A 14,802-nucleotide genomic window follows, 5' to 3' on the forward strand; every position below is an offset into this window, starting at 1 on the left:
TAATCATGCAGCACATCTGCAACATGTACACCTGCTAAAACTGAGTTTTAAAATATGGCTAAGAATAGAGCAAGGGGAAAGCTGCTGAAACAGTGGCACGCTGACTCCAGCAGCACAGTTCCCACTGCACTCAGTAAGGGTACAGGACTGGGTCCTATCAAAACAGATCCACTTACCCACTCTATTAGTAAGGGGTTGTCTTTGTATCTGGTTCAGTTATAATCACGTTTTCCTCCAACCTTTCTTCTCAGAATTACTCATTCTCTTGCTCTCATTTAGAATCTCATGACACTGCCAACCTTATTTCTTGCCATATGTTGCCACAACAGAGATTTAATGTAATTAGTATAAATGTTCTCATATTTTTAAAAGCTGTGTACTAATTTGAGAAACAACAATAAATATAATAAATCAGTGAAGCACTGCTGGTATTTATAAACAGAATTCTGCCAGATATGTTATAGAGATGAAAATGCTGAAAATTCATGTCCTTTAATTTGTGAGAATATATCAAATTAAATATTTGTATGAGCTGAGAAAAATTAAAGTTCTCGAGCTCTGGTTATTTTGATATTGTTTTAATTGTGATATTTTCTACATAAAAGTTCTTGGAAAAAACAGCACCGTGGTTTTAGATTCTCAAGAATACCAGACACTGACAAAAAACAGGTAAAAAGAACAAAATTTGAAACCTACAGGAAACAGAAAACTTCAGACTTGTTCTCAGATCACGTGCAAAAACATATTTTATGATTGGAGAGATTTAGCTTTGTTTTAGAAATGCAGACAAGTTACATTTTATTTCCTACACAGTGTATAGAAATTTGCTCTCTCTATATGTCTGAAAAATTCTTCCTGTAAAAGAGACTGACCTAAAGATTTTGGCCAGCTTAGGACAAATTTTCATCTGCACACGGAACTGTTCATGACTCTTCAGATACTTTCCTCTGGAGACACTGTTTTATGCTAACAAACTGATTTTGTGTTCCATGAAAATATGAAGCACTTTTATATCCTTCAGGACTGAAGACATACATAAATATTATGAATATGACTTGCAGAATATGGCTTCTCTACAAACAGTTATCAATACCACTGCACGTGGCCACAGGAGGACTGTCCCACTAGAAGGGGAAACTTCTGGAGTGGTATATTATACTACAGCCATTTCTTTCATCATCTCTCTTTTGTCGCTGTCCTACAAGGCAGGAGAAGGTTCAGAGGTGGCAGTGGGAGAAGACTGGCATTTTCTTTCAACCCTATTATCTTCAATTTCCATTCTGACTGCTTGAAATTGTTGGCAAAAGGTGAACAGCCTGATTTATTATCAGGGAATTGGACCAGTCCCAGCAGTCCCAGCCCAGCTCCATTGATTACAAAAGTAGTCCTTACCCACTGCCAAGAGCAGGATCTCCGACAAACAGATGGCACAAACACATATATTGGAAAGTACTGGAAAGCTAAGGCATAGAGACAGGTGAAAACAGAAACTAAAATATGCACAGGAAAACAACCTTTTTATGCAGAAATGCAGTGATCACAAACTCCCTTCTAAAACTGAAACAGAAGCCAATGCAAGCAAATTTTACTAACCACTTTGCTTACTGCACTCACACAGCAGCAGCAAGGTGGTGGCTCAGAAATTGCTGTTCCAAAGAAATAAACATCCTCAAGCTAAACTTTGACCAATAAATCTGATTTCTCAACTTCTGCATCTTTTAAACTGAATTGAAATAAAAAAGAAAAGAATAAAGCTGTAGGGTTCTGATGTTTCCAAGTCTTGATTTAATTGCTACTGCTTTTCAAAAGGTTTTGGAACAGTTTTCTCATTTTCGCTGTTTTACTTCAAGTTGACCAAAAGGTGACCTCACTTACTTCATTTTTTATTTTTCACAAAGTTCCATGCAGATTATCAAAGGCTGGTAGAGATCAAGGGCCCTGCCTGAGTTTTTATATTCAGGATCAGATTTGAAATCCACTTTACTGAGGAAAAGTTTTGTGGAAACACATGTGTTGGCTTCCATTAGCTTTGTGTTAACTCTTAAGTGAGAGATTCATTGTGCAGTGAAGAGAGGACAGTGTACTGGCATTATTCCGACTTTACAGAGAAGGACAGTCTCACTGACATGATCATATTGATATTAGGAATAGCCTACAAGTTGCTAGTCTATGTGACATGAAATCTTTATGCAGGAATGTGGACGAATGACTAAAAAAAAGATAGACCTGCTAAAGAACAGAGCCAAGTGAGAAAAGAAAGAGTAAAGCACTAATGGTCTTATCCTGACCCAGGTGACAGGTATACAAATCTGGGAGTCTGGTCAAAGACTAACTGCGTACACAGAACAGGTTTTAGCATCTGTGCTATTTTTCCCCTCACTGCTGACTCCATACCATATACTGAAGAGTTAGGTCACCTGCGACTCAGGTGACTCAGTTTGTAGTGTAAGAATAACTACTTCAGGATATCATTATACAGTGAAATTAATAACGATGTCTAATGACTAGTGATATTTGCAGAACTTCTCTACCTACAGCTTTGACAGTGAACATACCCAAAGCATGTCTATGCTGCACTGAAAACTGCTTTGGGAATTAGTCTTGCCTGTTGGCTGCCCACTGAACTAAAACCCAAAGAGGTTGACCTGTGAAAATCATGTGCCTAGCACCAGCCACGCTAGGAATGGTTGTTGAACTTGTATGGCTATACAACCCAAAGGGGTCTGTTGGACAAGGACGTGGTTACCACATACAGTGAAACTGCTTCCTGTTCTCTTGTCAGTGGAAATGGTTTGAGATTAAGTTAATGAAGCCCCAGAGACAGAGTAAGTTTAATCTATCAGTGAGATCTACAGATCATGTATAAAAGGATCCATTTTGGTGAAAGAGTAACAGACAGTATATGCCATAAGACAGCAGCATGTGAATGAGATGTTGCTGCAGACAACTCCAATCAAGAAAAATTTCAGAGTACATAGATTCAGCACAGTGAAACCTAACATTGTGGCCTGATGAGTCTGTCATTCACAGTGCAGCAGGGAAAGTGGCTCTCAGAGGAGAGATGCCACAGAATTACGAAATGCTGTTTTACTTTTCAGTGAATTTTTTACTCAAATAAAACTCCGGTTAAAGTAAATGAAATGAAATGATCAAGTGCAGTAGTCAAATGATACGCTAGCTTGATAAGATTGTTTCATGAAATAGCAGTCAAAGTATCATAAAACAGCACAAACACTACAGCTATACTGAGCTTGCAGGACGATTTATACATTTTCTTCAAATGCATAATGTATACACAGTAACTGAACCAAGGTGAAACCATAGGAGCTCTCAGCAGCATAGTGAATTAATGCACCAATAACAACCTACTGAATAATCGGTTCATCTTCCGCTTAAGTCATGAGCGTAATTGTATTCAAGTCTTTCTATGCTACAGCATCTGTGTTAGGGGTCTGGGACACAATATACCTATCATCTCCTGCAACTCATTAGAGTCTAGTCACATCCTGTTACACAGAAGAGCCACTCTTACTTTTTAATATTGGTCTCAACTCATCTTACAGTTTGTTTTGTTCAAGGCTGCAGCATGATTCTGGGACATGTTTAAAAAAGCTATTGGTATCATTCTTTCTGTACTAGACAATAAAATTGTGTGTATTTGGCAACAAAGTTCCTGGGCAGGGTTATTGTACTTTCAATAGTTTCATTCTTGTCACAAGCAGATTTATTCCAAACCTCAAAGAAGCTCAAGTAATGCACTTTTTTTTTTCTAACAACACAATTGCTATGAATAATAATTACTGTGCTGTCATGGACAGAAGGAATCAAGTACTCTTCCTCATTAACATCCACTGAAACACTTGGGATTTGAGTCTTCCTACCTCTAACAATTAGACTATCAAACAGCTTTTCCCAAGAGAATGAAATGAGATAGAATATTATCCATTCAGCCACAGACCCTGATATCCTCTTTAGTTTGAAACTATTTGGACTTTCTGCTGCAATGCTCTCTGTGCAAGATTAAGAAGATCTTGTCTCCCTTAGATGAATATATTCTGCTTTGGCACAAATGATGAAGGAAAGGCTCAGAACCGGAAGAGAAAGGGTGATGAATACTGGTCAGGAATAATGTGAAGTAGGATTGACCAAACAATGCAAGAAGCCTTCCTCACTGCATGCCAAGTGCCGTGACCAGGCCCTAGGGAGGAGTTTGGGAATCCAATTGTTAAAATGGAAAGGACGACTGATGCAAGGAATCAGAAGTGGGAAGAAAAAAGTACTGCAAATCAGAACAGATTTTAACTCTGCTATGCAGTAATTTATTGAGAAGATTTGGTTAGTGCGTCTGTCTCATTGCCCTGATCCGACTTACCCTGGGGCTTAAGTCTCAGTCTCTTCTGGATGGTGACTTTGAACACTTTTTCTATCTTTTGTCATGAACTAGCCCTCTGCCCTGGCCACAGCTCACATCTCTCTGCCTAGAGTCCTTCTAACTCTGTTCATGGCCCCACTTCTGTCTTCAAGGAAAGTGAAAAGCAGCTATTTCTGTTGCCTGCCCTGAGGCACTGCCAGGCAGCTGCCTCCTTAGCGGTGCACCTCCTCTGTTTCAATTCTGGAAGAATTTCAGGCAGCTCAGGGGTTTGGACTATCTCACACCTGCCAAACTAGTTAACACACAACTAAATCACTAGACTGCAGATAATGTTGGGATGAGCAAAATCAGGCTGAGATTGCTCACATAGGAAGAAAACGTGGTAATGCAGGGTGAACAAGGCTAAGACAGGTTATGGGACCGTAAAGTGACAATATGTTGGAAATACAGATACATAAGGAGTATTTGTGACTCAGCCCCTCTACACAGCTAATACACATTCCCAACCTCACCTCCAGAGCTGCAAAAGCTAACATCCCTTAGGATATGACCTAAAAGCCTTGACTCTGTTTGCTAGTGAAATTTTCCCAGTCTAGACTTAGTTTAGATGCAGTTGTTTTTTTTTTTCCTGATCCCTGCCACAACCCCAGCTATGCGATATCTTATCCCTTTATTTTTTCCCTTTTACAATGTTGAGAGAAAAGTAACAAGGTTTAAGTCTAGCATTTCTTATGTTGCAGTAGTTTTCAAATGATTTTAAAAGCACTACAATCTCAATACATGTGTGTGTTGAAAACATTCTGCATCACTACAACACTTTAATTTGCTTTTAGGGAATGAAGTTTATGTAGAACACGACAAATTCAATTGTTAGCACAAATTACCTTAGCTTACCAATTGAGTTACTGTTTGACTGAGGTGTTCTTTTATATTCAAGATGGGCAACTCTGATTTCCGTAGGAAATGAAGCTATATCTAACTTTTACCTGACCTGCTGGACAGAGTGGAGACTCACACTTTCACGATAGAGATACTGTTCTATTATTAGAGCTCATCACGCAGTACTAATGCAGAAGTGCTAGAATCATTAACCTTGAGCTGTTTTTTCTTTTATCAAAAGCCACAAGCATTAATTCATAGAAAATGCTGCGGGATAAAAGAGATTGTGGTTTTATAAAATCACAACAAGGCTTCAGGGAGGTGGCATGGAGCAGCATTTCCTAAACTCTGTGGCAAAGGGCACTATGGTGCCTCAAAATACTTTTGCCAATATCAAACTGAAAACTGCCACAGGAGATGCTATGACATAAACACGTACACAGAGAACATCTACCAGTTGCTCACCTTTTCTTCATTACCAGCACGACCCCCAGAAATATAATGACGAACAGCAAGATGCCTGCAATGACTCCAGCAATTTTAACAGTATGGTCGGTCTGCTTTTCAGGCTCCGGATCTGGTTTTCGAGTGGCAGCCCCTATGGAATCAGTAAATGTAAAAGAAGAGGGAGAAAAAGAATATGGATGTTATTCTTCTGCTTTTTATACATTTAACCTACCAACACAATAAACCTTATCCTAAGCCAACAGGCATCAATGCTTGATCTTTTGAGAAAAAACCTGCTTTCATATGCATTGACAGAAATAGAATTGTGCCATGCCATTTTGCTAAACTGCAACACAGGTTGGATACCACAGCCAGGCCTGACCCTTTATAAGAGCCTCTTCACAGATACAAATTTCTGTGTTTTTATTATCTGTTCTGCCTCCCTGTTCTTTCTGCCATTTAGAAACTTGGTAATAACACAATAACTGTCCTAAGCCTTTACCCAAATTTGATTTGCTGGAACATTTTCCTCAATTATTTTTCATAAATGAAGCCGTAATTCCATAACATATTAGCTTAAACACCTGGAAAAGTGAGATAAGCTCATTTACCATGCATTTTACAAGCAATTGTTTTTTTACACAATAGACTTTTTTTTTGCCTTTGGAAATCTAAATCTAGGTCACATCTGGTAGGCAAAAAGACTCCTTCTAAGCAATTTATTCACAAAGTGGGAAGCAGCTGATGATCACACCACTGGCACCCACATTTAATATCTGTTTAAATGAGATAACCAGTGCCTTACAGCAGCTACTGTCTTAGCTTTTCCAGCTTCTCCATTAAAAAAAAATAACATCATTTGTACTGTTTACTGTATAATGTGATGGAATGTCAAATCCATGTCTGATGAAATATCCATTTCCTCTACTAAATGAGTTCAGGATGAAAAATGTTAAGGAAGCAATATTCAATTCACAAACTGATTTTTTTTTTTAGGATTTCAATTTTTTTAAATCAAAACATGGTAGTATTTATCATTTGAGGAACCATGCCATAATGTGGACACAGGGATTTATATGTCACTTCCCTTCTACAGCCTTTTTGGGAAGAAAGAAGGAAGAGTAAAATCTAAATAAAATATAATATTTTAAGGCTATACTCATCTCACTGTCTGGGTTCCAAAAAGGATTTTGAAAGCACCAATTATATTGTACTTGTTTCTTTGTTTTCTTTTTTGGGAAGAAAACAATTTAGCGATCAATTTATATACAGATTATACTAATTTCTGAAAATTAAAGGAAAAAAATTCCAATGCTTCTTAACAATCATAGCCAGCATTTTCAAAGACGGTAAGCACTTCTCATTTCCCACAATTATACTTTTGGTCTGCACCTTCAAAACACTCCACCACCATGAATGGTAGAAAAACTTGCCAATTCGTACTGATGCCACAAGAGGTGCTAGGCTTTAATCAAAATCTATCTGGAACAAATTGTTCCATATTTTTTTGGAAAACTCTGGCCTTGGTACTTTGTGTGATTGGTAAGCTGGAGAAAATGATTTGCTATCTGTCTGTGCCCAGCCCCACCATAGTGCGCTCCACAGTTATTCCCATACCAATACATTAGAATTCTGAACTAGCAAAATTCTTACTCCATGTGAGTAAATGTAACAGAATCCGGCTCTATCTATTCTGCCATGCATATGCACAAAATTCTGTTACAAGCAGTTCTATTTTTATTCTCCTTGTATCATACATAAATGCTTTTTATAAGGAAACTCTTTATTACTGTAATCTGCAGAGCCCTCAAAAGTGTATGAAATATTTAGACGATATTTAGAGCATCTCCGTGCAGAAGGCAGCTGTTGAGTTGAACTTGGCAAATAGGAAGCAGTGAATCAAGTATGATATAAACAGTAAGAGACAATATGGACTTTGCTGTCCCATGTTAATCTAAAACCCTGTAACTTCTAGGACTGGTTTCCTCCAGTCTTGCCTTCATTATCTCCTTTGGGCTGCCTTACTAGAACACCCACCAGTAATGCCTTCTTTAAATCAAATTCTACTTTATAGTTTCATTCCTTCCATTACGGCTCCTAGTGCTAGATCACTAGAATCATGAATGCTCAACATCAAAAATTAGTGAAGGCAGCCTTGCTACACTGAATGTGTTTTATCCAATTTCATGTCTCTCTGTGACAGCACAGGGTCCTCACTTCAGTAGAACTGCTAGGGTTACACTATGCATAGGACAGAATATCAAAATCCAAAATCTTATTCAGAGTGCGTGTTTTCCACATGTCATGGAGCACAACTGTTATGGGATGCCTTCAACACAACCATGCATTACCCTCTCGGGAATCATGGGCAAGCTGGAGAATCCACTTCCACTGGAAATCCTCTGAACCAGTTCTATCCACAAGGAGAGACACAGAGCCTAACACGAGGACACTATACTCCTATATTGCATCCATGGTTTATCCAATCGAGGGATCATCTCTAATGGGCCAGGGAAAGGTGTAGGTAATGCTATGCTGAGGTAAAAACAGAACAAGCTTCCCACCATGACAGACTTAACCTGATCCATAATACAGATGGTCTTCAACTGCAAATATGATGTTTTCAACCCTCTTAAAAAATGCTATTATTAAATATTACAAAATCTATATATTGACATTAACTCAGTTTGTATTTGGTCACATTCAATATCATTCCCTGTCTGAACATGGCTCCTTTCTTACCATCAGTGGGTTCCCAGTCAAATAGGGCAAAAGAAACACATTTGTAAGAAGTATTTATTTCTTTAATTTGCTACCTTTCATCTTTCTTTAGTGTCTCAAGTCCTTTAGTATTAGAAATCCCTAATCATTTTTTGTAACATTATTTAATATTGTTTATATTTTCAATGTAGCTGATGTTGTTTACATGTAACTAATCAAAGTTATGTCAGTCTTTCTCATTTCCTACATCTTCCTAACAGCCTTACCCGAATCTCCTGTTATATGGTACTTTTGCTGTGATGTGGTAATCAGTACTGTACTGTATTTTAGCTGAGAACAAACATTTTTTTCAAAACCAGATTAAAAAAAAAAAAAACCTTCTTGTGGTATTTCATCCTATTCTTTGTCCTCCTTAACATTCTGTTTGGTTTTGTTTTGACACCAGATGGACACTGAACAGGTCACTGATGCACTGTTTACAGTGAAAGCTGCATTCCTCTCTTCAGCATAGTGATTAATTTTGAACCTTTTACGACTTGAAGGTAATTCACATTTTCTTCCACTGAACACTACGTGGCATTTATCAAAATTGAAATTTGAGTTTGTGCTGCCAGTTTATTCAGTCTGATTTTGTCCTGTTGAAATTCCTCAAGTCTTGTGTGAATTCTATTAACCTGAATTACCTAGAATCACATTCAAGAGTTGCTGCCTCAACAGTAACTCGTCCATGTATTTAATAAACATATTGTGTAACATATAGTGTTAAACCTTTAAGTACATTAGCTATGATAAAAGATGGCAGTTTATTTCTCTTTAGTTCCTGTATGAAAGGCATCTTTTGGTCCAATGTAATACTCTGTCTGTCCCTTCATAACTACTTTTTAACTGATTTTTAACACATGGCCACATGAACAATTGCATTGGCACCATGGAGAGAAAAGTAAACTGTGTTTTGGGATCTCAGCAGTGAGGAGCAGCAGTTGTGAAATCCACTTTGCCAGCTGAGAAACTGCAGTGTCAACTGTGCTTTTAATTTTATTTGTATCTTTTCATGAGAGATGTGGAAAATGACTGTTGCAAGTCTTTAAAAAAAGTTAGCATTTGGTTCTCTTTGACACTGCTGTACTGACATTCAAAAAAGCTGCGTGAAATGTAATCTTTCTATACAAAAATAATTAATTACCCACTATTGTATCATGATATTATAGTCCTAGTATTTATTCTATTTATCATTGTTGATTCAATCAATTTGTCAGATATAGTGATTTTTAAATATATAGCTACAAGTCTAGTGGTCTTCTGCATCTCCAGTAGAGTATCCGTTTTTAATGACAGACCAAATTTTGTTGCCAAGAGCTGAGCTAAGCCACTGTATTTTCCTCACAACACTGGACGTAATGACTTTCGTTTTTTGTTTGTTTGTTTTACTTTTAGATTTGGTTCCACTCTGCATACAGACATCTGACCTTAAGCCTTGCTTGAACAACCTCTCTTCTGCTTTCTTACTGAGCCCACCTAGGGTAGTGGATTTAGAAGGATCAGGGTAAAATAGAGAAATGTATTGTGGTCCATCTCTACAGAGGTAACAGGTCACCTAAAAGGCGTGAGTGCAGGATAGCTCAAGGGAGCTGTTCAGGAAAGGAAGGGACAAGGAAGTGCTTCCTGTCAGTTTGAAAAGGATTAAGCTGCTGACTTTGGAAAGTCCTACCTTGATGAGAACAAACTAGAGCACTTCCTGCCAGGAGTGGAAAGCAGAGATACACTCTCTACATCTGGAAAAACCCCAGCATGCCACAAAACCCAGTGAAATGGGCTTCCTGCGTTAAACTGAAAGACAGTAATGTTGTTTGGTTCCACACCCTTAGCTATTTACACTTCTAATTAATCTCAGCCTTTCCAACTTCCCTCCTACATATTTATCACCCATTCTTTCCCTACAGTTAGACTTCCAGATCTAACATCTAAAACATCTTTTTTTTTTTTTTTTTTTCTCCTTAACCTAGAAAAACTGCCATTCAGCTGGCCTGATTTATGCCTTTCCGTCATGGTTCCCCTTTTGTTCAGTACCTTACAAGACTCGGTGATTATCTTTGTAAGCAGGATCCATGAAATGCCTATAGATTTTACTTCACTTATTTTTGATTCTCAGACCTTTTCATCTAGCCTTTTCTTTATATTGAAATCGTCTTTTCTGAAGTTTAGTGATTACTTTGCTACTTTTCAGCATCTTACCTCCTCTTTAGATTTTGAAGTGAATTCTATTCTACTCACTAATATTTAGTGTCTGGTGCAGTGTCTATTCTTGAATTATTTCATGCAGTGAAATTCCCACTTCTGTACCCTTACTTAAATGATGGGTTAAAAGAGAGGGTAAAAGGTAGACGTACTTAAAAGGTAGGGTAAAAAAAATTCTCTGTCTTTGAAGAATGCCTAGTTCTCAGCCAGGATACATGCGTCTGGTTTTAACATAGAAATAATTTGACCTTTGGGGAAAATTGTTTTGCAGTTTCCTTTGATGGGAAATTTCCTTTTCCTTTGTGATTTGGAAGGCATGAAAGAGCCGTGTTATTGATCAAAACTAAAACTTATAAACAATAATCTCCTGTAGATAGTGTATGGATAGAACTGTTTAACTATTACTCAAGAAAACGGAATGAAAGACTATGGGCTGAGTGAAATAAGCAAGCAAAATATCTTTCTCTTAAATTATATGCAAGCTTGTTTTCTTTTGTTTTTCAGTGAAAACTTCCTGAAATAACAGAAATGGAGCTCTGCCAAATTAAATTAAAACTCTTTTTAAATTAACAAAGTTTGAACTTGATTTTGTAATATTGCTGAACTGCTTTCTAAAAAAAAGGCAGTTACGTTATTGTATAGAAAAGAATGACCATTAAATTAACCCTAGCTCAACAGCCTGGAGCTGCTACTCCTAGTCACAAACAAAGGAATACAATAAAAACTACAACTACCAAGACTAGCTATAGATTGTTTTGTCTAAAGCAATCCAGACATTTTTCTTCTGTTGTAGTTAATAAACATTTCCTTCTTTTAATAGAGTAGATAGGTCTTCATTTTATTTCTCCCACTCTAGGGTGATCATAGTCGCTGCCTTTTCACTTCCTTTCTGCAGCTTTAATTTCTGAAAAGGTACTTGCTCGATAAGTCACTGTCAAGCCTTTTCCAACTGAATTTCACTCATAGGTGTTCCAGTGACAAATGCAAACAATAACTTTCAAAAGCTTTAAGGTAATAATATTGGTAGTTTAGATAGTATCCAGTAAAACTTACTCATTCTGTTAGTAACTAGGCCACATATATCTATCTTTTTATATATACTATTGACGTGTATTACACAAAAACTGGCAATGTTCCCTTCTTTCTCTCTAGAGCAAAGTAAATGATCACCCCTAAAACATTTCACATCCTTCTGATGCATGCCATCAAATTATTATGCAGGTGGTGTGCTTCAACTATTATCACTTCTCAGCACCTACTTTTAACTTACTTCACACCGTGGGTCAGGAAATCAGATGTTATACACCGGTGCGACAGCTGCACTGTGATTAGGTGGCCAAAATCATGCAAAATGCTACAAGGTAGAATAGAGACATGGATGTGTGATGCTTCCTTTGAATAACCACCACCAGAGCCCTACTGACCCTGCCACGAAGTACCAGAATTGAAAAGATGAGAGAACTTGGCTTAAAGATTCTGACTATACCTCCAAGGTCATCACAAATTACAGGAGTGAATGCAAAGGCTACTATCACTATTGCTCCTTGTTATTGGTATGACAGTAGGACCTAGAAGCTCTAAATTAAATGGCAGCCCCGCTGTGCTAAGAGCAAACACACAGCAAAGCAATCTTTGCCCCCAAAACCGTACTACTGAACTGAGGCAGGCTGCAATAGGCAGGTGTAGCAATCAGAAGTGGGAGAGGCAGACAAATACTCTTAAGAAAATGCACTTGCAGTACCCAAATAAGTAAGACCCTCTCTGTCCTTCCTGCTCTTGTGGCTAGCTGGTGTCACTCAGCATTTTCAGTAAGTATCACAGTAGAAACAGATCTTTAAGAGTGATTTGAGGGACAGAGTAATGTTTTTATGGATGACTTTGGTCAGGGTGTTCCAAGGATAGAAGGGAATAACATAAAGGTTCTTGAAAGAAAAGCAGACAAAGAAGTGCCAAAAGTAAAAGGCTGGAATAAAAGGCAATATGACAAAATAAGAAAATACACACAGAATATTTTTCTGAAGAGTCTCTGCTACTGGTACAAAAGGGACTGCTCTGGAGAGGCAGGTCTTTCTCATAAATGTAATATGATAAACAGGGATTCTAACTCATTATCACAGACTGCAAAATACACATGAATGGGACAGCAGTCAAAAATGTCCAGTTTTCCCTGCAAGTATTCCCTCTGCACTTTTCCCCCCAGTAACATTCATTTTTTAAGTCTGTGGCAGCATTGCCATTGTTACGAAAAGACAAACCAGTCTAAAATGCTTTCTATTTGAGTTTCAAGTTCATTCCAGATGACAGGATTTGTGACTGCCTTGGAGAAGACCCAAAACACATACAGATTTGTAGATGAAATGAGTTACTACCCTGGCTAGTCTGTTTACACTGTAAGTGACTGGCATTCAGTCCTCATCTGCTAGCCAGCATGTATTCTGCTAACAAAAGTCTTTGTTTTATTACTCCTGGTAGAACTCCAGCTAAGGGAGAAAGTTCTCCCTCCCCTTCATCATTGTGAGCTTTCAAATCAGTGTTCCAATTTCTCCTTTGAAACTATACTGCTTTTTTGTCCATATGGTGGAAGTTATGAGGTGTTGGTGGGCAGGGTATATTTGTGACAGAAGGTGGTTTTGATCAGCATTTTTTTCTCTCTCTCTAGTCTATGCTTCCAATATATTAGTTTTTATAAAGGCCTTGGCGTAACGTCTGCTTTTCTTGTCTTTTTATAGTATTTTTTTCCCTTTGTGTTTTTTGGCTTCTTTTGGAAGTGCTCATGTATAAATTGCTTTTTTACCACAGGGCAGGGATTATGTTTTCTTTCTGTTTTGCTCAGCACTGAAGCCATTTCAGTGTAGAAATCAATATATCCTGGTTCTTCGTCCTATGACATGCTAGCTCTCACTAAATCTGTTTTTTGAATGTCTGGGACATAGGGAAAACGGCACTCATATTTTAGCAGGAGAGCATCTCTTCCATGATTTATGATCCTACAATACATACTGCTGCTTAGAGATCTTTCCTTCCTAAAAAAAGTATTTTGTACTTCCACAAGACAACCATGCTGATTTAGTATATTATTTGTTTTTTTTAAAAAGCATGAAAAACCTCTCTTGTTAAAAGATCTCTGCTAAGAAGGGGCTATCAAAATAAGGCTCCACTGTAACAGTAATTATGAATTATTAATTTTGTTTGTGATATTCTTTACAAAAATTTAAATATGAGCGACACAATTGCATGAAAAGAAATGCAAAGAACTACCTCAGTGATGAATATGACTCATTCAGCTAACTATCAATTGTACTGTATCTCTCACTGGTGGCTGGTTCACGTTACTGCATATGAGCAACAAGACATTTTTTAACATCTGTATTTGTGGTTGTCAGGAATAATAATACTCTTTATAAAACATGACTAGAATAAATAAAGTTCCTAGCTTGATACTTATTTTCTGGTCTCACAATAAGCTTTTTTTTAATGGGATTTTAATCCAGGCTCCTGACACAGGATTTTTCCGGAAGGTGCATTAAAAGAAAAGAAAAAGAAAAAAGATAAAAAGAAAAAGAAAAAGAAAGGCTTTCAAGAAAATAAGCAAGCATGCCTTGATAAATAGGTCTTTTTCTCCCGGAAAACAAACACTTTCTAATGGCTCTTCTTCTCCCCTTTTCTTTTAATTAAGGAAATGTAACTAACAAGAATTCATAGAAATTCCCTCTCCAGTGGGCAAGCAAGCAGTCAAAAGTCCCCACTTACAGTGAAAGACAGACTTAAATCTTGCCACTTCAAAAGCACTAAGATCATTAAGGAATGTCTAAGCCATATCCAAGTCTTCACCTCATCCAGAAATTAATAACCAATACAGAACATATAGAAATAATTTATTTTGTTCTTTGGGAAAAAATAATTTCCTATCCAAGAATTATAAATATACTTTGCAAACTTAAGTTTTCAGATTGCCTTAAAGGGTCCCTCCACTTCATTTAATTTTATTTTAGGAGAAAGCCTGGTTATGTATTTACAAGTGGCTAAAGAATCAGCCACAGTAGTGCACATCACAGATCTCTATCTCAACGAAGGGAAAGGTCATGGCAGTGTATTTGAAAAAAAAAAAAAACTATATCTGAAATATAAGATAAAAGTCAACTACTATG

The 14,802-nt window shown here is 37.4% G+C and overlaps 1 protein-coding gene across 7 annotated transcripts in view; it reads right to left on the reverse strand.

The window, feature by feature from the left end:
• The window catches only part of PTPRM (protein tyrosine phosphatase receptor type M), a 474,059-nt gene that overhangs the window by 153,964 nt on the left and 305,293 nt on the right, over positions 1–14,802 (reverse strand). For all 7 annotated transcript variants that reach the window (XM_062570156.1, XM_062570154.1, XM_062570152.1 and 4 more), the window contains one exon: positions 5,717–5,849. In XM_062570156.1, the coding sequence (XP_062426140.1) occupies positions 5,717–5,849 (133 nt within the window). The remainder of the gene's footprint in view (positions 1–5,716; positions 5,850–14,802) is intronic.

The sequence above is a fragment of the Rhea pennata genome, chromosome 2 (assembly GCF_028389875.1).
Source record: "Rhea pennata isolate bPtePen1 chromosome 2, bPtePen1.pri, whole genome shotgun sequence".
Lineage (NCBI taxonomy): Eukaryota > Metazoa > Chordata > Aves > Rheiformes > Rheidae > Rhea > Rhea pennata.